Here is a 25,939-nt window from a genome sequence, read left to right as displayed (position 1 = left end):
GAGCTAGAGAAACTTGTCTGAAAAAGAATATATTTTATACAAAGATTTTTTTACAAGCTTACGAGCATGACGCTTGTAGAGCATGCAAATAAGAAAACAGTTTTGTTTGTTTTGATTTATGCTTTAAAGAACAAGAATTTGGAGATTGAGGGGTGTATCTGTAGGGAACATGCCTTAGTTGATACTGAAATTATTGTTTGGCAATTTGTTTGAGCTTGGATGACAAGAGTCCTGACGCTAGCAATCCTAGACCAGCTAGAAACCCAAGAGACCCAACAAAAAAAAAGATAAAAGAAAATAAAAGACTACTTAGAGGCCCTGTGGTATTGCTGAGCAAACACCCAAGCATATAAAAAAGAAAATCTGTGCTTGAGTTGGAAACTGATTCAGATCACTGCGTGCATTTTCCGAATCCTGTTATCACAGAAGATAATGAAATTCCTGAGACTGACAAAAGGACATTTGGGAGTGAGCTTTCCATGTCCTCTAATTAGTCCCTTCACTGACACTTGGGTTTTTTCCAGATCTTCTGGCCTTGTGCGGTCTAAGTTGCTGTCTTGTGAAATTCCTCAGCTGCCTTTAAATCTTGCTGTCTGACTTAGCTGGGCTTGATTAAAAGGTCACTGAAGTTAATGGAGAGCTCCATCACATTCAGGGGTTTTTGGGGCACTGCTTAAACTGGAAGCATACCCAGCTGTGACCATTGCCTGACACATTCCTAGTCAGCATGCATTCCCACTGCATAATTTCTGGCAGTAGTAGATGAATTAATTTATTCCCCTGTGTTTTTGAGAGGGCTTTGTTTCCATTTCAGTTCTCCCAGTTCTTGGAGGTGCAATGACTCCTAAGTGTGTTCTTGAACTCAGTGCCAAAGCCTCAGGGTCATCCTATTCTTGTTTTTCCAAAACTTTGATTATAAAGCATTGAGCCTTTGATTCAGACTGTCAACATTCACTCATTATAATTTTTTCTTTGCTTTCTTTTCTTTTGGTCCTCACAGATTCATCGCCAGGAATTTACAATAAGAAAAAATGTGTGGAAAAAATGCTGCCATTGCCATGAAACAAAAAATCCTGTCTGACTCTCAGAAAGAGCCTGGGTATTGTACCAGCTTAACCTTTTGTCAGCTTCTTGGCCTGCCAGTCTGAACAGAAGCAGAGGTCTTCAGACCCTGGAAAATTCTAGTACTGATTTTTAAGAAGAGCAAAATATTTCCAGCTTTGAAAGGAGTGAGAGGGGAATCCCAAAATAACTTGTTCATTTTGTTGCTTCACCTTGGCACCTGGCTAAAAGATTCTCCTGGCCTAAAGCTATAGTGTAAGAATAAAAAAGCAAAATAAGTTAACCTGTTGATGTATTCTCATCTAGAACAACAGTAATAAAATAAAAGATCACCTTCCCCTGGGCCAGGGAGCAGTCCTACATAAGGGGGAGGTAATGCATGGGTGTTCCAGTAATGATGACAGTAAATTCAACTGCTGGGTTATGCAGTCTCTTAAAAAGTCACATTCAGTTTCCTCCAGCTTTGTCATGTTCTGTCACCAGAAATGCATCTGTCAGATGAACAAAATGAGGTCACTCATACTGTGTGACAGAGACAATTGTGCTTTGGTCATAAGTCCGTGAATATTAATTTCTCAAAATATGCTCTGCCTCATGAGCTTATTAAGGTTAGTATGGGGAAGCAAACGAATATTTTTTTTTCTTTGAGTTTACTGTAGATAAAGTAGACTGCAAAGTAGATGTAACTCTTTCTACAGACACTCATTCTTTGGAAAGCGATGCATTATTGTGAACTAAAAAAAAATAAAAATTAAGATTTGAAATATGTTTTTTCAAACAGTATCCTTTTTCCTACATGTATGTACCTTTACCTAATTCAAATTGTTTGGTTTTAGTTTTCCAAATAAAACTAGTATTTAGTATTCCATATTATACCCACTGAATGAAGAATTTTACTACAGTGCATAGCAAAGGGCACTCCCTTTTTGCACCTGGATCAATCATCTGTGACATCCTACTTCTCCCAGTCACTTAATGTGAAAATCCTCCAGGATTTTTATGGATGTTACATGATGTACCAGTGTGTCTGCTTCACATCCAAATAAAAGTTTTTCTCACCTTGCTTTTGGTCTGTGACTTTATTATTTCTTGAATCATGATTTATTATTCATTTTCCAACCTTAAACATGTGGTCAGGATCATACTGGACAAAGGAAAAGCACAGTGTGAAATTCTGGAATCATTGAAGTTACTATGATCAGTTTCAGGGCTAAAATTCAGGCCAGTATTTTAGACTGATTCCTCCTGCATTACTGAACACTCTTGGCTGATTGTTTGTTTGTTTGTTCTATAGGCATAGGGAGAGGATGGAGAGGTAGGAATCTGCTTTGATAGATCCCTTGCCTATCTCAGTATCACTTGCATTTGCTGGATTGTGGAATTTCGTTCACCCTAGGGCCCTGGGAAAAGGAGAGCATCATATGAACCTCACTGGGACTAGGCAACAAAGGCTGGATAACAGAAAAACAAATATCTCAGAGAGAAGGAGAAAGGAAGGAAATCATGTGTCTGCATAAGGGATTAGCATTTCCATTTTGTTCATCAAAGTTTAGAGAAGTACAAAAGAAGGATTTAGAGTGCTCCAACTGTTCCATCCCCTGTGCAAATTAGCATAAACAGCAGGGAAAAGAGAGTTAAACAGAAAATGTGAGATAGCTACAACTGTTTTTGCTAGCAAAGTCTTGTTTAGATTTAATTGTTTCTGCATAAACAGTGAACACAAGCAATGAAAAGAAGTTTTTTAATGAGTCACAGAAATAACTACCCTTTACATACAGATCTACTCAAGTGTCTTATTTCTCATGTTTGCCTGGTGTTTTGTTCTTGATGGCAGAATCGTTTTCAATTCACATACTCCTAAAGTCTGTTATTATTTTCTTCTCTGGTTACTTTAATTATCACCTCTTATTTTCATGGTTGATGCAGGCAGATAGTATATGACTTTTTCACTGTAGTTCAAATATGTATTGCTGCTTTCTTTGTACTGCCTGTCCAGCTGTTTGGTTTTGGGTTTGGGGGGTTTTTGGTTGTTCTTTTTCTGTTGGTCAAGTGTTTTTAAATTTTTCAGAAAAAAAATAACATGCCAATTTGAAATTTGTCAGATGTATGCTAGATCCATCTAATATTGCTTACTAACAATAAAATCTCAGAATATTTTCATGCAGTCTGGTCTACCAGACTGATGAATTTCTAAATGAACAATCAGAGTATTGTTTTCTTGCATATGGAAATACCATATCTATATAGTTTCTGATACATCATTGCATTCAGTATACTTGGAATTTCTTAGGTGTTAAGATAAAGCCTTAGTTGCAACAGAGACCATGCACATTTACAGTAGAATCAAACCATCCATAGTTATAGTAACAGGAATGGATGGCTCCCATTTTTCTTTCAGAAAGGGTGATTTAGAACCTTCAATGTCTGCTTTTGAAATTATACTAAATTTTGTTGCAAACTGAGCAAGATCCAAAATTTATTATTTTTAATCACCTTAAGCCAGGCTCGATGTAAAATTCAAAGATCCTCCTTAAATACATTGCCAATTTTACATCTCTAACATTAGTTTGTATAATAAGCCCATAAGTTAAATCCATCATAGCATGCTATTCACTCTTTCTGCATGCTATAAATTTTAAAACAGATGAAAACTTTCTCAGATTGTTACTATATATTGTATACGAATAAACCATAGCCTAGAAGAGCACTTTGGAAATCAGAGAAGTCCAGTTTTTCAAACTCTGCTAAAACAGGTCTGAAATACTCTTTATATAAATAATTTTCCTTGCACTTCTTTTTATTTGATTAAAAAGTATCAAGAGAATATAGTTTTTGAAGGATATTTAGAAATTTTGGTTTTGAAACAACTGGGAAGTAATACTGAAATATAATTTAAATTGATGTTGGTACCTAAGATAAAAATTTTCCCTGTTCCATGCAAACACACATATGAGAAAGGAAATATGATTTTTTTTTTTCTGAAATTTTGCTGGAGACATCTTAATGGGTCAATTTTTTCTACCTTGTTACTGCTCCTTTCACACTTTGGAAATGACTTGGCTTCCAGCACACTGGGGCTGGTCTGCTGGGTACGTGCAGGCACACAGACCTTTGCAGGTTGTACCAGAGCTCATCAATGAAGGCAGTTTCAGGAATTCCCAGTGTGGCCAAAGGCAGGAGTCAGAGCCTCAGGCTCACATACTTGGGTTCCATCCCACTCACATAAGACAGACTGTCATTCTTCTAAAACCAAATTTGCAATTTGCTGTTTAAGAGGTATAATTCACATCAGTTTTGAGAAGGAGCAGAGAAAGAAATTGCTGTTCTTTCTTTAATCATGGTTGAATATAAGATAGCACTGCTGAGTATGCAAGCCTGTGGTGTTGCAAAATGGTTTTTATTAGCATACAGAGCTATTGTCTGCTGTTCCAGCCCACCCTGCTGACTAGTGGTGTTAGACCCTTTCAGGAAAATGCAGTTCCTGGCCCCAGAGATGGAAAATTTCAGTGTGTTTTTGCTTAGTTAAACAAGAACAGTTCAGAGCTGGGTTATCATATTTATCACTAAAAGAAGAATGATATTTTGCTTGGGATTGAAAAATAAACCAGAAACAGAGTTCAATAAGACAAGGATTTGGAATTCAGTAGAGCACAAGCTTTGTGTTGTATGTTGACATACCCATTTATTCAAATGAAATTGTGGACACTGTTACACCACAGTTCTTTCATGGATAGAGAATATGAGACATTTTGTGCAGCATGGTGTCCTCAATATCCTGATAAAATTTGAAATTGATGTAATGAAGTAAAGTTGGTTTCCTCATTAGCATAAATATTTCCCAGTTTCCTATGAAGTTTGAATATGGAATTGTATGTGTGCTCTTAGGTTTGCATTTTGTATCACATTTATTGCAGTGGTTTGTACCCTCTATATGTGTTTCCAAAACACTAACAAATGTTTGTAATGAAGTTGGCATGATCATTTGCATTTGACTGCCTTCAACTAATCCTACATTTGCAACATAAAGGTGTTCCCTGCTTTTATTGAATTTGTTACAAAATGCATGGATATTAATTACTTGTAATATCTTAAGTTTTATAACAGTACAACTCACTAGCAAGTAGTTCTCACACATAGTGATCCAAAAATGTTATCATTCCTCCAGACTGTAGAATACAATCTGGGAATTATTAGTGCAGTGTATAAAACAGTCATTCTAAGACTTTACTCTGTCACCAGTGTGTCAGACATGCAGTTACTATTCATGTTCTCAAAATATGAGTTGCACCCTTCAGTGCCATATATGCATTGTCTCCTTTTGATTGTTTCTTCTAGTAGGAGCCAAGGTAGTGACTCTGAGGGCTTTGATCTCAAGGGAAGCTCTACTGACCTTAATTTATATTGCTCTGATCTAGTATATTGGCAATATATTAATTTTCTTATCTCTTAAGGGGTCAATGGTTGCATATGGGTCCTGTTGGATGGTCCAACACTGGCTATAACACAGAATTTCAGGCTCCATCCAGTTGCTGGATGCCTCAGCTACAAGCTGAAGGCAGAGAAGGAATGGTGGCACACGATGGGTGCAGGGCAAGTGGGTGCTGAGGTCAGGGAGCACGGGGCACAAGGGACCAGCCTTGGCACAGAGTGAAACACAGAGCTGGCCTGGACCAGGGCTAACCACAGCCTGACTCCAGGACCTCTGGAAATAAAAGACACATCACCCTGCAGCCAACAGTTCTGTTTATTTGGTTTGAATTTCTGGTTTAAGCTGTTTCTTTTCTGACTAGATGTGGGAACATGTCCTTTGAGACACTAATGCACAAAGAATGTGAGAATCTTGATTTTTGTCATAGGCTTTAAAATTATTAATTGTCTTTAGCTTTCAGAATGACTATGAATTTACTGATAAAATAATATGGCTGTGAATGAGAATTAAAGATGTTTTTAGTCAGACCTTCATTTATACAAATAAATGTTTGGAAAACATCTTTTAAAAGTTTGGAGAAAATATTTACCCAGAGAGCAGTCCAGGAAAAATGCAGGTTGCTATGAGCACGACAATGAAGGAAATTATCATTTGTTAATGAGCAGCATGAGAAATTCTCTGGTATTTTACAGGTCAGGGTGATGAAAGGCCTTTTATCCAGCACAGTCAATACAGCTAAAACACAGGTAAAATGTTTCACTGAGTGAAATTTCATTATTGGATATCATCCCAAAGAGACAAACAGAGCAAAACCTGAGCACCTGATCTAAGCAAGTGTTGGGAAAATACACAAGGAAAATGGATGATACACAGAAGGGAAAAGGAAAGTGTTATGTTTCCACATAACTACAAATGTAGTGTGTTTCAGTGCTATTTCAAGGTTGCTTATATCCTGTTTTCACACAAAGCTGTGCTGATGAATGTGTGAAGGAATCATTCATGGGGAAGTTTCAGTTTGTGCAAGTTTCCTGAATTCTACAAACCCAGATTAATCCAGATTCATCCAGCTTTAGACTAAGGGAATAACTCCAACTCTGTGCAGAGAAAAATTCTGCATCCAGGCACACGGGAAGCAGTGTTAAATTTCACTGCATAAATGGTGCTTTCTTTTTGTTCCTGTCCTTTGATGAGCAGTGCAGTGATTATAATGTTGTTTGCCCAGATGTCCTCAGTTATTTTGCTGATTCATTTAGTAGTCTGTTGGTCCACTGTAAGTAACTGGGGGAAAAATTATCTGCTGGCTCCATGGCAAAAAAATCTTCTGTCAGCCATACATAAGTTCAGGTGGAAAGTCTAAAGTTTCCTAACTGTAAGAGCAGTAGAGGAATTGTCCTATGGTGGTGAAAAGCCTTTGATCATTTTAGTGTAAAATCACAGAAATGCTTTAATTAGATTAAGCAATAATAACTAATGCAGATTTTTGCTCCAAATGAAAAAGTTGTACATGAAGATCAGAAGGGGTTCTTTTAGCATCTGGGGACAGGGAATAAGTGGGAATATTCAGCTATTTGACATTAGTCATATAGCATTTAGTCAAAATGGCAGGCAAGGAGGAGTATTTGAAACTGGGTGTTTATAATGTCTGAAGTGTATCTGAATGACTGTGTATGAGGAGAGAAGGAAAAAAAAGAATTGCTGTACTGGAGATCAGAAGGAAGATATTTCAGTAGCAGAGCTTTATAAAAATGCTGACAAGAATCATGCACAGAAAAAACAGCTCAGGTATATGAAACAGCAAAGCATGTAGTGAAAAAATTCAGACCATAGAATTGTGGTACCCTAAAGAAGAGTTGATGACATATTAGTTTCAGTAAGGAAGACACATAGATGGCATTGTGGAGAATTACAGAAGAAGAAGAGTAAGCTCCATTTTCCCCATTTAAAATTCCAGTTTCTTTAATATAATTGTCAGCAGGAGACTGGGGAGTCCCCACCACAGAGGTTAAATATCCAGTAGTGTGAATCAATAAACTTGTCCAAGGAAAATGAGCAAAGGGAGATCAGCTATGAGTGGAAGAGATTGAGGGGAGGACTAAATGCTACTGAAGAATGACCTGAGAAATAAGAGGATCCCAGTTATTTTTGTTGCTGTTTAACCTGTAAGATGCAGCACCACCACTTTTTCACATAATCATATCCTGGAAGGAAAAAAGACATTTCAGTTTATCTGTGTTGTGCAGAGTTGTAAGTCTTCATCTCATTTGTAATTTTTAATATTCGTAGATTTTCTTTGCCTTAGTAAATTCTGAGGGTCAAAGCTGCAGCTGGTGAAAAACATCAGGTTTTTTGTCAGAGTGCAGATTAATGAGAGCTGAGCTCTGAACATTTTATGGTGGTTTAATGATAGCTAATACATAAGCATGATAGGCCAAAACTAGTTAAAGAACAGTGCAGTGTGACTTGTAAAACTACATTACTGAAGTAAAGCCATCTCTGAGGTAAATCACCAGGAGCCTGTGGTGAGCTTAGTCTGCTGGCAAAAGTCATTGCTTTCATTTACACCTCTGAAACCCCATTAACAAAGGCAGATTTTGGCCCATGTGCTATTTAAATAGAATTCAAGGGCAGTGAATAAGTCAGACATTTCTATCATTAAAAAGAATCCTGCTGAGGGGACCAGTCAGCTTTGGTTGCTACTCTATAGTGCCAGTGACTGTCACTGTATCAGCTGCTACAGAGAAGTTTGCTCCTGGACTTAATGCAAGAGCATTTGAAATGCTTTCATTTCATTATGTCTGGAATTTTATATCATTGAATGAAGATAATAAAGGGAGCAGAGGAGAACTCCATAATATATAGTCTGAGAAGAATAACCAAAGGCAACAAAAACTTTCCCTTTGGCAGTTAGTTTTTTCCCTTTTACTCCATGAAACATGAGAACTTTCATTATATAAAACTGTGCTTTCTTGTGAATTTTTCCTTTAGGTTTGCCAATGAGAGATGATGATTTAATTCTTTCCAGATATTCAGTTGATTTAATATAATTTCTTTCATGTGGAACAAAAGGGGATAAATGGGCACAGATCCTAGAATATCTATTCTGTTTTGCAAATCCTTAAGGGTACATTTCATGGAATCACAATATATTTTTGGCACTCAATTCTTGAAATAATTACACAGTGTTTGATAATAAGGCTGCTTATTGAAAATCATATGGTGTTTGTCCTGTATGCTTACCCTGTATTTTTATTTTGTTTTAATGGACTGAGATGTATGCTTGAATTAGAAATGCTATTAAAACAGACATTTAAATAAGAAGCCCTCTTGCCTAGGTTCTCTAGACACAGCTGTTACTTTTTCAAACCCAGAAGCTTTCATGTACCTCATTCTTATTTCCCTTGGATTTCTCTTGGATTATTTCCAGAATAGCTTGAAGCATTATGGTTAAAAGCTTCATTTTCCTCTAACTAAAACCAGCTTCATAAAAGTCTTCATTCCATAGTATCTTTTATTCACTCTTGTGCCTCTTCCTCTCTCCTTTTACATGCATGCAGTATGTTTCTTTTGTGTGCTACATATATTTAGTTGGAAAAAACCATACTGAAACCAGCACGTGGATCACTCAATTGGGAGCTATTGACACAAAGAACAGCCTTGCCACTGAGGAATTCTGGCAAGGAGATGAGTCACTGTGGAGAGGGAATGAATGATCCAAACCACCATTTTATTCCCTAATTAGATTTTGCATTGAAATAAAAATATGTTGTGTTAAGGTTGAGCCAAAAAGGAGTTCTCTGGGTACAGAGATTGGGTAGGAGAGTTGTTAAATATTTTCTTCTCAGCTTTCCCTTTCCTTTGAAATTCAGTTTCAAATTTAATTCTTCAATTTTTACTCTTCTATATATGATTGAGATAGAAAAGGGCTTAGAGAAATTTGCATCTTACCTTTGTAGCCCTTCCTTTTCCCTTAATTTTTTAATAGGAACCCATAAGATCATCCTCCCTGTCTGGGAACTGCTGCTTCCTGACTTCATTGTCCCAAATGAGGGAACAGCTGAATTTTGTTGCTATTGCTGTTAGGGCCATTTCACAACAGTGCTGCTGTTCTCACTGTCAAATTGTTGACCAGAATCCATTTGGGACAAATGTAACCCCATCTATCTGTATAATAAGAAATTCCCTTTTACATTCCAGAGAATGTAAGATCAGATGTTTATCTGCCTTTTAAAAAAAATAACAACTGAAAAATGTTTATCTTGGAAGGTAACCTGCTCTTCAGTGAAAAAATAAAAAAATTCAAATTGGATTTCTGACATTCTAAAATATGAATTTAAATTTGGTCCATTTCAATCAACATTAAGTATCCAGCTGTTTTCTCATCAGGAGTAAGATGACTTTACAAAGCCATCCCATTTAGGTGGCCAAAGATTTTACATTAAGCAGTGTTTGGACAGTTAGAATTTCTTTAAACACTTTTTCTATAATCATCAAATATTGACTTTTCTCCTTCAGCATGGACAATTTTTTTACAGTGTTCCCAGACAAAAGTAGGACTTTTTAATTGCATGATGTGAAATGGAGGCTAGCAAGAAGCAAAATTCTGATTTTGATCTTGCAAAAGTTAACAGCTCCAGTGATTCTCAGTACATCAGGCATTTTAAAATTTTAAAAGACTCTTAAAATTATTATATGTGTCACTTCATACACACAGAGCAGGACAATCTAGAAATATTAAATGTTTGCACTGCAATGGGAGGCAAATATTCCATATAAAATGTGTCTTGTAGAAGATCAATGAGAAAAGGGTTATCTAAAGCCTTTCAAATTGTCTACTAATGGCAAGATATGCTTGTTCTAAGTTTATTTTCTTTTAAATAAGGCACATGAATTCCTCTGAAAATAATCTCTGAAATAATGAATCTTGGTGCAAACTGTAGGAGTACTTAGTATATTTTCCCTGTAAACAATCACACCTTTCAAAGGAGAGGTGCTCTTTTTAGTTTCTTGGGGTTTTTTTAAACAAGTTAAATGTTTACATGAGCTTTCAGCAACACATATGACTGCTGGGCTGTGCCCAAACTGGTATGTTTTAAACAGATGCTGGGGATCTAGAAATGCCTGATGGCTGTTTATACATGATCACAATGATCAGTGCAGGAAAAACAAAAGTTTCCAACCAACCCTGTTGACAGCCTACTGTTTACCTGTGATAAGGTAAACAAGAAACAAATCCTTCCACACTATCAGGAAACTCTGTGAGTGTTAATTAAACTAGTGCAAACAAAAGAGGCAGTAAGAGGAGATAAAAGTGTTTCCATGTCTGCATTCACAGCTTTCCACTGTTTCTTCTCTCCAAACTCCCTCTGGGTTTATTCCTTATCAGCAATCTGCCCAAGCTTCATGATGGGTTTCCAAAGACCTGTACAAATACTTGTACATACTTTTGAGTTTGACAGTTTGCTCCAATTGCATCTCCATCTCTGTCTGTCTCGCTCTGGGTGATTTTCTGCTTTGCATGTTTGTGATGAAATAAATTTCACTGAGTTGTTGAACCCATTTTTGCATTGATTCCTGCACATAATTCAGTGCCTTCATAAGCTGATCTGCTGGTTGTTTGCTTCAGCTCCTCAGACACAAGACACCCAGGCTGTCATTCCCTTCAGCCATGTCAGAAGCAGCCCACCAGCAATAGGACATCCTACTCTATCCCTTACAGTACCAACATTGGGAAAAATCCCAGAATGGAGCTTGGATTAAACCAGCAGGAATGAAAACCACATGAGCACCAGGAGGTAAGCAGAGGATGTCCAAACATGGGGAAAGCAGGCACCACAAAAAACCTTGAATCCCTGGGAGCACCTTTTTCCCTGAATAAAAAAGGGGGGCTGTAGTGCAGGGTTTTCAAAGGTAGAAAAATGCAGGCACAAGTCGTATTAATGCTTTGAGGAAAATCAGAAGCATGGATAATACTGCAACTGAAATAATTCTCAATGTTCCTCAATACCTAATAAATCTGCTGCTTTGACCCCAGACAGAATGAAGATGTAAATAATGAACAGTGGAGAAAAAAAGGAAAGTGTGGAAATTTTGGCCTGAGAGCAGAAAATTCGCTTTTCTGATTGTCTATTTATTTGATGGCCAGTCCAATGTAAAAAATGTTTATATTTATTTGAGGAAGAATTAATTATTTTAGTCTTCTTCTTCATATAAAAATGAAAAATAAACCTCACACCATGTTCTTATGTGGTATTTTAAATTTAATGTTAAAGAATTGTCACCAAACCAAAGTAAACGTATAAATAAGTAGCTTTTAAAAAGATTCAAACCACTGGGACCTTCAGAGAAAACCTTCATGTGCAGCTTTCTCTTCCCATTTTGGTCAGCAATCCAGAGGCAGGGAATTTGGGGACCTTGTTCCTGGCAAGTTTGCCAAAGACATTTTAAGTGTAGCTCCCTTCTATTCTGCTGCTAAGCAGGGTTGAGAAGCTCCTCACCAGTCTTCTTCATTGGAAGCAATTCCAGTCATCAAAAGAAACAAATCTTTGGAGCCACAAAACAGCCTGAACCTCTAGTCTGGGTTGAAACAGCCTCCTCAGGGAAAAAAACAAACAACAACAAAACAAAACAAAACAAAACCACTCCAATTCAATCTGCTTCTGATTCAGACATGGTCTTGAGCCTAGATCCTGTAATACCATGAAGCCTATCCTCACTGCCAGGAGAGAGAATCGGTGATTATTTCAAATCCTGTAACAAAGCAGAGCATCACAAGGATATTACTGTCCTAAAAAGAGGCTTCCTAGCAGTGGGAGCATGATTTCAGACACATTCAAGGATTTCATTAACTGGTGAAGGGCATATCATGCTACAGGGACATCTTAGCAACAAGAATATTAAGCAAGAAGTGTGAACACTATTTTTTTTCTTTCCTTTTCTCTGGCTGAGACTATTGGCATTTATTTTCTGAATCCATGAACATTTCATAAAAATTGTGATAGACCATTTTAACAAATTAAAAATTATTGAAATAAACCTAGCTTCACTGAGAGTTGCTGAGACAATATGTCACTTTCATTGCCCCAGCCCCTAATTAAGAACAGCTTTTCTTTGTGGAAGATGTGATTCTAGTTTCTTCAGAAATTCTCCTACAAAAAATGCTGGAGTTAGTAATCGCAAATATGCAAATTAGCTTGCTAGCTGTCTTCTGAATTTTTATCCCAATGTTTGTGTTTCTTCCTCCAGGTGTCAAACAGGCTGCTGTGGTCACTGGCATCTCTGCATGATTGTTATGGGGGTGTTTTTCCTCAAAATTTGAAGAATAGTGGTAGCACACTGGACTCTTGAGAAACAGAAAATGCTAGAGAACAGTATGGAGCAGGGAGAATCACACATGTGGCTAAATTTTTAACTATGCTGGCAGCACCTGAAAAGGACTTTTTTGTCCTGCAGAGACAGCTGTGTTATAAAACCCCACAGCCTTTTGATAGATCCAGCATACCAGCCTCCACTCATGCTGGCAGATGTGTCAGAAACATCTGGGTATTTTTCAGTTCTTGAGTCTCTCACTTTGCTTTAATACTTTTCTTTACAGGGCAACTGGGCTGAGGTGATAGTACATCTGTGTTAACAACTCTAATTTCAAAATTACCTAATATGTAATGTGGATTTCCTCAAAAAGCACTAGATGTTTGTGGTTTTAGTACTGATTGACCATGGCTGCATACTCTCATGGTGACCTGTTCTCAGCTTCTCATACTTGTAAATGTCTTTGTTTCTGTACATGGTAATCCATTCCAAACTATTTGCAATGTGCTCTGACAAGTAAGGGAAGCAAATGACTTTTATTATTATTAGCTGCACTTTCAGACAGGACAGCTGGGATGTGTGCTCCTCCCTTTTGTCAGAAGAAAATAATTTTTTGGAAACCAGGAAATATCAGTGGGAAGTCTTAGAGAAATCTTGGTTTAGGAAGAATCAACATTAGACTTTCAGGATGCTTTTTTTTACATTGTATTGGAAGCTCTTAACATTGGGAAAAAGACAATGTGTATTACATGTTCCTTTAAAGTCTTCTGGCACAATGAATGAACTGACTGTAGAGTGGCTAAAAGCCTACATTTTTTACTACCACACAATAATGCAATTTAGGCCTGCTACTATAGTCTGAAAGGAAATTTCACCAGCTTTCCCAGGACCTTTAAGAACATTTAAACTCTTGCAAATGGCCATGTACATGCAGTAAAGAAGTTTAATTCCCAATCAGTATTGGTTTATTTTGTGAAGGTCACTGCAGCAACTGTTTTTTATTCTACTGCATGAGTAGAGCTGGTTCTGGGAGAGAGCATCAAGGTGGATCAAGTTAGTCTAAGTGAGAATACTTAAGATTTTCTCTTTATTCAACAGTTCCCAGATGTGGAGTCAGTGCATTGCACCAAAGGTATAGAACACAGAGCACTTGGCAGCAGGAGCTCTTCAGCCCAATAAAATTTTGTCCTGAGATGTGTCACTTCACTCAGATTAACTGATCTTGGGCATCAGTCTGCATGTGTTCTAGAATTGTTGCATAGGATAGTAGGGCCAGTTTATAAGGATTTCCACTTTACACTGAGTTGGAAAAATAGTGGTACAGCTGGTGAAAGTTAAAAATTATTTCATCAGATCTTGTGCTTCTGATTCCATCACAAAATGCCCTTATCCAGCAAAGGGAGTACCTTGATGCTCTAGTATCCCTTTATGATTTTGCATATTAACCTTTGCCATATGTAAGCTTAACATCTCTTTGGGGAAGGTTTAGTCTTTTCTTCAACGTGTATACATTAACTAAAAGGGTAGTAATTTTTTACTGGATCTTCAAGATACTTTGCTATGTGATTAGAACTATAAATAATATCAATAAATACATATATGCCTATGATTATTCACTTTGGAGTATATGTATTTGTCCTTTGTTTAAAGTAGAAATTAATTTCCAAGTACAAGAACATAATTATTGTTATAATTTAATTAGTAGTATTGTCACATAATTCTTTTCCAAAAATAAATTACTATGCTATTACTGAGTAAAGAACATAGCTAAACATGCATACATATTGTAAAGACTCTTTAAATAATTTTTTTTTTCATATGGGGTGAACATAGAGGTATAGAAAATACTTTTGTTGGAAGGGCAGGAGTTTCTCAGCAACCACATAAAAAGAAAAGCAAAAATAAATGGTCTAGAGATCAGATTTCTGAATGGGTTATTCCTACGCTGGGTTTCTATACTAGGTTGTTTCCACAAGTTCTCTGAAGCAGAATAAGGCCTGATTTTTAGATAAAAAGGATTGATTGTCAGAAATTACAGTTCTCAACACTTTAAAAAATATACTTCTAAGAAAATACCTAATCATCAAAGCAAAAATTGTACCACGTGCATAGTCTTCAAATGCTTGCTACTGAAGCCAGCCTTAAAATGTTATCAATAGATGCAGGATATCAATAAGCAACTAATTGCTTCTATCTAGAAATGCAAAAAGATTAAAATAATCACCGATGGATAGTCTGTTGTGCTGGCTAGCAGAAATAAGAATGTCATACTCTCTCAGTGAATAGTTGACTCGAATAGTCAAGTAATTCATTGAAGTGCCAATACTATAAAATAGAAAAAATAAACTAGATTTGATAAAATCAACCATATTTCATAAAAAGTTGCCTGCTGATACCTCCCTTGTGAATTGTTAATATTGTGCTCTAATAATCTGGACTTCTCTAAAATCCAGTATTATTGTGTGCATGTATGTGAGTTAGCAGATAGCTGCTTAGAGTTGATTGTATTTGCTTAAATGATACAATAACTATGCAACTATTTTCCTAGTTCAGTAAATAATTGGGAGGGGACATATCTCTTAATTTCTTAGTTTTCTCTTTATCACCATCCCATTAACTAGCCATTCAAATTTTTATGAAGGACCTAGTCTGGGAAATATGTAATCATTACTATTGTTGGTTGTATCTCTCTGCAAACTAAAATTAACCAAATATTCAATGACATTCCCAAAGCTGCAGAAAGAAATGGTATCAAATCTAGAAATGGAATAAGACAGTAGAAAACTGGACCTTTGAGAGGACAAGATTACATCTCATGTTCTCTTGTCCCTGGATTTGAGTTGGATTAGTTTATAACAGTTCTAAAATTCACTGAATTAATCCCTACAGTGATATATTCAGTATACTGCTTTGGATGTTAAGCTTCATGTACTTTTTGCCTTAAAAGTATTAGTCTTCAAAGGATGACAGTAATTTTTGGGTTATTTGCATGTTAAGTGGTTGTTCACCACGAGTCACTATCTGAAATGTCAGTGGCAGTTCTGATAACTAAAAATCATGCAGCTCATGTTTTTATTAGCATATTTGGCCAACTGCACCCAAATTCATTGTGTTAGCTACTAGATAACAAAATAAGGACACATAACTTGTCTATAGGAATAATGTTAGCAGGGTAGGTATTGTCACATTTACAAGAAAGATGGAGTAGGCAAGAAATTTCTCTGGAATATTTGGGATCTTACACCAATTAGTTTCAATATATTCACATTATGAATTTATAGGACATGTTTCAGGTCCATACAGAATCCCTTCTGAAAGAAAAACCTTTTCAGTTGTAGAAAAGATGCAAGCAAAGAAAAATATTAAAGTCAAATAAAGCTGTTACTTCCTGATTTATGAGTTAGAACAAGTTTCATTCCAGCAAAACTCATATCTTAGCACTCTCACAGTACAAGAGTGACACTGCAATATCTTTATATGACAACAGCTTGAAGCAGTCGGAAGCAGATCATGATGTCCAGGGGGATTGGGGGCTGAATTTCATTTCCATCCAGACGAAGGTATCGGAGGCGAGGGATGTTGCCATAATAACCATAATCTTCTTCCAGGGCAATGGAAACTGGGCATATTTGAGTACCATTGACACCTGAAAGTGCAGATCAACATGTTAGCTTATTTCCATGGGGAAAGTTCATGAAAATAAAATTCATCTAGGGCACAAATAAAGTAAACTTAGCATGGGAGATTGCTGCTTTTCTTTCCATTTAAGTGCTTTGTTGACTGCAAGCAAACATCTTCATATGATGTGATCTGGATCAGTGAATCACATATTTACAGTACTGCAATTATGAAGAAAAGGCCATTAGAGACATAATTTTTTCTTGGAAAAAGAGGATACTAAGTTAGACAACTGCATGTCAAGCATTGAGAAACAGCTCTTTACACTCTGATTGAGCAAGGCAAGATTACTTCTGAGGGGTTTTGAACATCTTATTTCAATGGCATAACATTAATTTTCAGCTGATAATATTCCCTAATGTAGTTCTTGCATTCAAAACAATAGCAGTATTGAATCAGAGGAACTTTTTGTACAGTATTTTTAATTTTTAATTTTTAACATTTGGACTTTTCTGTTCTCTTACATTATTAAGTGGAGTTGGTTTTAATTGCAAGAATATAACTTGTGCAATGGGATATTTTTCTTCCTAATCTGAAAGCTAACAAATCCTCAAAATTCTCTATATATCACATATAATTTGTTTCTCAACAGATAAAATTTGAAACTATGGCTTTAGTCATTACCCATATTCATAACTGTTGAATAGCTTGGGCTTTGTGTCTCCTCTAGGTTATCTCTGCACTGCCATTTGGCTAAAATGCTTTTTATATTTTGTCTTCAGATGTTAAATATTCAGGCAGCTGCTCCCCTATTTCAGCCTCAAAATGGCCTCCAGAAAACACTGAAGTGGTGTTTGTTTATCAAAGTGTCAAATTCCCTTGACCAAATTATGATATTTTTGGATTGATCTGACTGCTTGAGGATCTTGGCCTCAGACTAACTGAAAAAAAAAAGGGAATGGAGAATGTGTATGTAACAGATTTTTTTTAATAAGTTTTTTTACTAAAAAGTGATAGGAAAAAAATTTCTCCCTTTATATTTAGTAATGATACCATGCACAAATCTTCTGACTACAATCCCCAAAATCGGAGAAATATTATGAAGTAAAAATAACAACACAACTTACTTTCTTTTTTTTTTCCTGCACAACTTACTTTTTTCTCCCCTCTACTTTATTTTGAAAAACTGCCCAGATGTTTGCAACATCTTGGAAGTGGACTTTATCTTTGCCATGGGAACTAGATAAATACATCCACTTGGCCAAGACCTGGAGCTTTTATTGTATCTGTGATATCAAAATGTGTTTATTTATCTTGTGAAATTTGATTAATGCTGGCAAAGCTTTTGGTATTCTTGGAAGAAACAAGCTACAACTTATTTTTATGTGCAAATTTACAACACAGAAAACTTAAGAATTTTCATTATGAAAGCAGCTATTAAAAGTTTTTGGTGAATCAACACTATCTAGGAGAAAATATCTGCTTTGTTTGGTCAGGACTACTGTTCATAGAGACAAGATGGCTTCAAGTGTATCCTAAATTTCTGTCTTCTCTGATCTAGAAGCTATCTCATTGCACTCATTTTCACTGGGTTAATTACTCCAGCCTTGAAGTGAGGCAGCAGTTATCTCACCACAGGCCACCTAGGAGGAAATTATTTCCTGATGATGTGTGGTATGAATTGGTTTGGGTTTTCTTGTTCTCTTTCCATAAACAGTAAATTCTACCCAAACTATCAGGGGAGTAAAGCCTGTCTCTCTTTTTCTCTCTTTCAATACTCTTCATGGATATATTAATGAATTTTGTTAAAGCAGGAGGAACAAGTCTTTCCTTTCAGAGATGAAATTCACCTTGCCTAAACTGATCCTCTGGAAGCTGGGTCAGCCTGAATAAACCATTTGGACTCTTTATAAACTCTAGAGATTAATACCTCCAAAAGAAGATTGACTGACAGCAATTGTGTATCTCTTTCCACTGAGTAGAAGATCTATATGACTAGACAGGTTAGATCCAAAAATCTAGGATAGTTTATTCAAAGATGAAATCTACCACTGGTCAGCAGAATAGTTATGTCCTTTAATATTTAAACATGAAATCTAGAGCTGCTGTAAGGGAAAAAACTGTCAAAGAGGTTCTCATTAATGGCTAATAGTGTATGTCTGCTGAAGAACTGCAGAAGATCATGTTTCTTTTCCAGTAAAACTTATAATTTAGAAACAAAATTTAGATATATGGCCCAAGGAGTTCTGCCTTTCTCTACATATGGAATATTATTAGTTCACAGAATGTATCTCAGCCTCCTGGTATTCTTCCAGGGGAATAAATATACTGTTTGCTCCCTTTCATCTGTCCTTTGACAGTACTGTAATGATACCACCTGCTTATCCTTGCTCACTTGTTGCATCATTTCCAGCCTTTTCTTTGCTTTCTTTAACATTCTCTTTTCCACTGTTTAACAACTCCCCAGAGCCTCACAAGTGTATCTACTAGGTAAATATATAGGCATGGGTGTTTTAAAATGCCATGAAACAAATGTGTTGCAAATCTGCTGGAGACATAATTAGTTTTGGTTTTAAGCTGATTTTACTTCCAAAATTAGAATAATATTTTTCCTCTATGGATTGAGATCCTTAGGGAAGGGATTGCAGGTGAAATTCTTGTTCCACTGAGGCAAATGATGAGGCTATCATGGGCTTTCCTGGGCTCCAGAAGGCCTCATGTGTTCATAAATGGTCTCTGGAGAAATAAGGCCATGCACACATATGAAGAATTGATATTACAAAACAACATATAATAATACACAGACAAATGGTATTTACATAGAAATGGGGATGTCTTCCTGAACTCTTGCAATGACAATATTGTAACTATGGTTCACCAGCAGAAAATAAAGCAGTGATTCGCAGTTTTGAAGGAATACTTGAGAATTTAACATTATAAAAAGGGCTTGTACTGCACACATAAAATAAACCTTCAGCAGGACTCTTCTGTGAAGAAACCAGGTCAGGACTTTACAGACATTTTTCTTTCAAACCTTTTACATTGTTTATCTTAAAATAATGATTGATCTGGGTTTAGAGAAGACAAAACCAATTGGCAGAATTAATATTAGCTCTTATTACTCTGGCCTGATGGAACTACATTCCTTGTTTGCAATCCTAAAGGTCTTTTAAGATATCTATTAGAGCAATGTCTCATGAAGACTATGTCATTATCCCTTCCTTCTTGAACAATTGTGCTATTCCCGATTTTCCTTTGAGGTATCAGGTTGCAACTGTTTTATATTCAGTTACTAAGATTTTTATTTTTTTTTTCTCAAGTTGACAATGGTTTTTATAAAGTGATAAAGGCATTAAGGAATACAAGTCTTGCAGAAAACTATCATGATTCAGTTTCACAGGTCATGTGGCATTGGAACATGAGACTTGATTTTGCACAAAAATAACAAAAGTTAATTTTCATGGTCTTAAGCTATGTCAATCTTATTTTGGGAAGGAAGAGAACTGCACAGCTCTTTAAATACTACCTAGACACAAAACTGTTCTTAAACTGGACAGGCTACATTCCATTGATTTCAATTTTGTGTCACTTGAAGTGAGAGAATAAAGTCTGCACCTGAGGCATTGCAGTGAAGCAATTAAAATAAATCCCTTAGTAACCAGGAGGCAATTAAATATATTCAGAAAAAAAAAAATCTGTCATGAGCTTTAGCTCTAATTAACAGTTAGAATTCTTGCAGGCCACTTAAATATGTGTCAGTTATGCAAATTTTTTTTTTATTTACATGGTTTCACACTTTTGTTTTGCCAAATGCAATGAATAAATGTAAATTATCACTAAATAACTTGCTTTCATAGGTTCTTGTTTTGTGCAAAAGCCAAACCATTATTTTTAGTTTGTTTTTGAACTAGTGGCACAAAAAGAGTGGCAAGGGACCATATATTCAATTAAATCACCATGATGGGAAGATAAATATAGAAACTTGGCTTTCTTCTGGGCAGTGGTGAATTAAAAGTCATGAAATTAAGTACTTACTGAGAAGATGCTTTCATTATATAGAGTATGCAATGTCCCTAATCACCACACCCCTGGATGAATTGGGAAACAGTCCTGGAAGTGAAACCATTAAAACCAACAGGCTTCTGTTGCCTTGGGCACAAAACCTCATCTCATTTACACAAAATGGAAAACTTTTGAGGACACAAATCTTGGTAGAAAAAATATGCTGTAAAATCAGTAAAACACAAAGTATTTTGCCCAGAGAGTTTGTGGGTGACCCATCCCTGCCAAATTTCAAGGTCAAGCTGGACAGGGCTCTGAGAAACCTCATCAAGTTTCTCTTCCTATTGCAAGAATGCTGGAATAAATGACCTCTAGAGGTCACTTCCTTCTCAAATTATTCAATGATTCTATGATTTTAATCAGTTTATCTCAAAGATCATTTTTATAGTTAAGTAGACACTTAAAATAGATATGGTTTTGAAAGATTCCACACTGGTAATACACACTTACTTTTGATTTTGTTGTGATCAAGATGAAGGTGCTCAAGGTGAGCATTGATTGGTGGAATTTTAGTGAGTTGATTGTGAGAGAGCTGTAGGTCTAGAATAGATGAAACATTAAACCCATTTGGGGGGATACCATCATCAGATAACTTATTGTAGTTCAGCCTCAGGAAAGTCACTTTGGGTATTGCACTGAAGTAGTTTTCTGGTATAACTTCGATGGAGTTGTTGTCCAAAAACAGCTGCAGTGTATTAGCTGGGATGCTCAGAGGCATTTTCTTGAGTGAGTTTTTTGCTATGTTGAGCTGCATAAGGCTGCTGAGTCCCTGGAAGGTGTCGCTTTGGAGAGCGCTGTCCAACAAACTGTTCTGGTGCAGGTCTAGCATAGTGAGGTTTTCCAAGTGGCTGAAGACTCCTTCTGGGATTCTGGAGATTTTGTTTTTAGCTAGCCTTAGCTGTTCCAGACTCACTGGTAATGGGGCAGGCACCTCTTCCAATTCATTATCTTCAAGGAATAAGTAAAGCAGCCTTTTCAGCTTGCTCAGTGCGCCACTCTCAATTCCACCGTTTGTGATCTTATTCTTGTTCAGATTTATCCACCTCAGATGAGTGGCATTCGCAAAAGGCTTCTCTGAAAGGGTTTCAATTTGATTATTTTGAAGATAGAGATACCAAATTCTTGCTGGAATTGAAGGTATTTCCTTAAGTCCTTTATTGTCACAGTATAATGCATTGGGGAAGCTAGGAGGGCAGAAGCACTCCTGTGGACACTCAGAAGTATAGTGAGACCAATGGTCAGGATCCAGGTCATCATAAACTTGTCTCACAGATCGAGTCCACACAGAATTCACCAAGAATAAGAGCAAAAGGCTTGTATAGACTTTGAGAATCATGGTGTTTGCCTTGGAAGGGGAAAAAAAAACCCAATTAGCTGTTTCCCAATAAAACTCCCTAACAACATACTAGATTAACAAAACAGCTTTACATATCAAATAATATTTCCTTTATATACAGCCAAATTCTGTCCTCTAGGGTATTATCCATGGCCTGCTAAGGAAAAACTGAAAAGTAATGTAAGAGGTATAGACAGTTCTGTGCTATATGTTGATAAATATTTCCCTGATTCAGCTTAGACTCCACATTAGCTACCAGTTTAACTGATGTTCATGCAAGTATCATTTCAAAGAATATGAAAATATTGATCATTTTTGGACAATGAATCAGTACCTCTTTTAAATTTGTGTAAGTTTACCTGTACAGACCTATAAACTGCATTATATAATGGTTAATCATCAGAAAAGACATCATTACCAAGATGATATAAATGCTATTGTACTTAGTGTTCCTTCTTTTAAAATTAATCATACCCTCTTTTCTCTTTTTGCTCTCTCTTAAATTATAATGACATCTGGATCAGATTTTCCAGGGTCTTTTGTCTTCATTGAAAAGTGGAATATCAAATAGTGTTTTAACAGCTGTTTGTTGGGCATGTTCTTAAAAGCTTGGAGGGAATATGTTTGACTAATCCATTCCCTGCCTCACTCACACCCTCATATCCAAAGTTAAAAATTTCCTTCCCTAAAGCAAACAGACAAAGCAAAGGTCTGTTCTAAATGACAAAAAAGACAAGTCCTAACCAAATTATATCCATAAAAATTAAATCCTAACCAAACTATTCATATGCATTTATGCATCTTTTAACTATTTTCCTACTTAATTATATGCCTTTTTTAGCCTCTTCCACAATTAAAATATGAACAAAATCATCACTGATAATTTACTCAGAAAAAAAAATATTTGTGCAGCACAAAAACAGTGCCTTACAAACTCTGTTATTTTGCTTACTGACTCGTGAAGATTAACAAGCATTTTGCAGTGTAGAGGCTGAGAGACTGATAGCTGAAATTTCTGGTCAAAATTAGGAGGTTTGCTTTGGCCACAATAGTATTTAAACAAAAACTAAATTCTCTCATAGGATTAGTGCATCAGTAGGGTTAAGAGCTCGGTTCAGTTGCTGCATATGATATGTAGTAATTCAATAGTTTTCAACATTGCTATTTGCAGTAACAAGTGCAGTACCCTATAGCTTTTCCAGCCCCAGAAATTGCCATCTGGAAACATTCCAAAGAAAGGTACAAATAAAGTATTTCTAAAGAATAACATTTCTATTTCAAGCAGTGAATTTGCAACCTTCTTACTCTGTAAATATTCATAATCTTAATAACATTAAAAAAAAAAAAAAGAAATATAAAGCAATTTACCTTGTTAGTCAAGTTCCTGGAGCTATCTGAAGCCAGTTAGAAATCCCAGTAAATTCACTGCTTTTGGCTGCTAACCACTGTGTTTGTTTCCTTCCTCCTAAGAATTAGCAGCATATAAAACTGGAAGTACATGCTAGTATTCCCAGATGTATTCCCATGCACACCTTATTAGCTGTTGCTTCTAGTTTGACATTGTTTCAGAGTTTGGGCTTACCTCAGCTTTCTTGGATCTTCTTCTCTTTCTATTGGTCCCTGTTGTTAGCTGTAATAGCTTGAGTCAGGCTACAAGCCGTGTTCTAGGAATACAGCCTCATATATACGCATCAGTGCTTGCAGCTTTTAACCCCTGAAACAGCTCAGGCACCTCAGCACCTAGCAGGGAAAGAAGGAAATCCTGGCCTTAGACTCTAGCAGCCACAGAGCTGAAGGCATTTGATTTTTTATGTTCTGTCAGATCAAGGGAGGTGGTCTAGATGAAACAGGTAACCCAAAGTGCACATTTATTCAACATTTTTGTTAGAAGATAACGTTATATGCAAAGCTGACTTACATCATAACTCATTCTCATAATACCTGAGTTGGCCACAAAGAATTAAAACCAGTGCCATCTGTTTCTACAGAAATATTTTATTTGATTTTTATTGAATGCAGATGCTGCCATGCCATTTAAAGACAAAATTCTTGATTAGGAGAAGAAGACAGCAAAAGCATTTGCTAAGAATTTTTTAATAACATATTTTCAGTTCTTTAAAGATTAAATCTTACATTTTCCTTTTTGTTCAGAGAGAGATTTACATACAAAGTTATAATATTCCCCAGTGCCTCTTGCAATTTTCTTTTATCATTGATCTAAAGCAAACTCTTTGCAGCCAACTTGCTCTCCAAAGACAGACACATATTTCTCACATTAAGTATTTTGGAAGATTTTTGTTTTCCTTTTTAGTCCAAACTTAAAGTCACAACTTCATATCAGAAAAACTATTCATGTTCAAAGCCAGAATAATGACATAAATATTTTAAGGGAAAAGCTAATTAAAAATATATCCTATATAAAACATATCCTGGTACTTTTAATGAGTTTTATTAGTTTTAAAACTTAGTTACATAATTATTTTTATTGTTTCATCAGTTTGATTTTAACCATAAACCCCCATAACAACCTATTGCTTCTTAAACTCAGAATGTCTCAAAAGAAGTTCAGAAGCAGAAAAGACCAAATGTAGTCAAAAAGAGGAAATCAAACTTTAAATACATGGGTAGCCTTCACTGACTGCAGTAAGGCTAATGTTAAACACATCTTAATTTTTTTTCTTGAGTATATGTTTGTACTGCCATGTTTCTTGTTTATGAAAAAATACATCCTTACCATCAGTAACTTTTGCATTGTTTATGTGCCTAACAATAAAATAAGTGCTTAAGTGTTAAGGCACTTTATCACCTCTTAAAGATTGTTAGGGACTTCTTACAAAGCAGGTGAAAACTGATTTCTTCATGCATACTAAGTAGAATATTTCAATAATTTAAATTAGATAAAAATAATTTACATCTATGCCTAAAAATAAAGGTTCTAGTTTTAAGCAGATTACTAATTATAGGACAAAAGCCATAAAACCCACCTATTTTCATTATGAGTGTCACTTTAAACACCTAGAACTTAAAATGTCTTAGATTTGGGCCTCCTGCAGCAGCAGAGCTGGTACCCCACATTAGTGACAAAGATGCTTGCTGGCTTGAGTCCATCCAAGGGAGATGGGGAGAGGCAGAGGCACCACTGTGTCAAATTTAAAATAGTTCTATGTCCACTTGTGAGCCATTTAAGGAGGCTGAACCATAAAAAGTTGCATCTATGATTCCTGTAAACAACAAACAATGCAGTATAAAACTGGTTTGCTTTAGTGCTAAATCTTCACAAAGTGTCTAGAGACATTATGGAGGCACTGAGGTCTCTTTGCCACTAAAGAAGGAGCAGACACCAACCTGAATGTTGTACTGAAGGGTCTAAAATTGAGAGTCCTGATGGCAGATATCTGCTGTGACACACTTAAATGCATGTTGTCAGATGTTTGCATTTAGCAACAACAAAAAAGATTGATTTATCTTACACTTCACGGTGGTGTAAATTTACCTGCTATTTTTACCTGCTAATTATGTCCAGATATTCATTATGTTATCACAGAAGTCCCTGGCAAAGAGACTTGCTGCTTGCCTTGTGGTAGGCAATGGTACTATTTGTATAAAATAGTGTTCAGCAATTAGTGTTCAGCAAGGGGTCACAATCTACCCTTTGTGGATTTAGGGGCCAGATATTTTATCCTTGTCAAACACGTTTCCATCCCATTCAAAGGAGGAGCTCTTCATTAGGAGAGCTATTAACTATTCTAAGATTTTCTCAATAATGTGAATTTCCATTTCTTCTAATGAAAAAAGGCAGAAAAAAAATGATAAAAAATGTCTTCAAAATTAGGAAGCAAGAGTGTGATGACTGTAACACATACTCTTACATGCTCTCAAAATTTTTTGAAATATCTCTGCAGAGACCAGTGATTGCCTGGGCATCTAAGCAGACTTTGCAGAAAGCCTGCTTTCCATGAAACCTTCAAGATTATTCACATGTCATGCATTTGTTCTGTTCAGTCCTCCATCATCTGGTGTAAATATTTCTTATTTAAAGTTTGCACTTTATGGTGATAAAGTTTTACAGACTAATAAAAGGCCATGGCCAAGAATTTAAAAAATGACTAATGGTTTGGGAGACTTTT

General features: G+C 36.1%; 2 protein-coding genes across 3 annotated transcripts in view; both read right to left on the bottom strand.

Moving 5' to 3' along the window:
- EPYC (epiphycan) overlaps positions 1-9,514 on the bottom strand; it is a 29,653-nt gene extending 20,139 nt beyond the window's left edge. The window contains exon 1 of the mRNA XM_056516005.1: positions 9,437-9,514. Coding sequence (XP_056371980.1) covers positions 9,437-9,489 — 53 coding nt within the window. The 5' untranslated portion in view covers positions 9,490-9,514. The remainder of the gene's footprint in view (positions 1-9,436) is intronic.
- Positions 9,515-11,759: 2,245 nt separating this feature from the next.
- On the bottom strand, positions 11,760-23,488 carry KERA (keratocan). 2 transcript variants are annotated; one of them, XM_056482410.1, is made up of 3 exons: positions 23,395-23,488; positions 20,927-21,821; positions 11,760-16,442 (listed from the first exon to the last, which is right to left on the bottom strand). In XM_056482410.1, exons 2-3 carry the CDS (start codon positions 21,810-21,812, stop codon positions 16,270-16,272), a joined length of 1,059 nt encoding a protein of 352 aa, XP_056338385.1. In that variant the 5' UTR covers positions 21,813-21,821; positions 23,395-23,488; the 3' UTR covers positions 11,760-16,269. The 2 variants fall into 2 exon arrangements, with proteins under 2 accessions (XP_056338385.1, XP_056338384.1); XM_056482409.1 differs by lacking the exon at positions 23,395-23,488 and adding an exon at positions 23,181-23,323.
- Positions 23,489-25,939: the final 2,451 nt, after the last annotated feature.

This window comes from Oenanthe melanoleuca, chromosome 1A, assembly GCF_029582105.1.
Source record: "Oenanthe melanoleuca isolate GR-GAL-2019-014 chromosome 1A, OMel1.0, whole genome shotgun sequence".
Taxonomy (NCBI): Eukaryota; Metazoa; Chordata; class Aves; order Passeriformes; family Muscicapidae; genus Oenanthe; species Oenanthe melanoleuca.
This window is presented reverse-complemented; position numbering and strand designations above follow the sequence as displayed.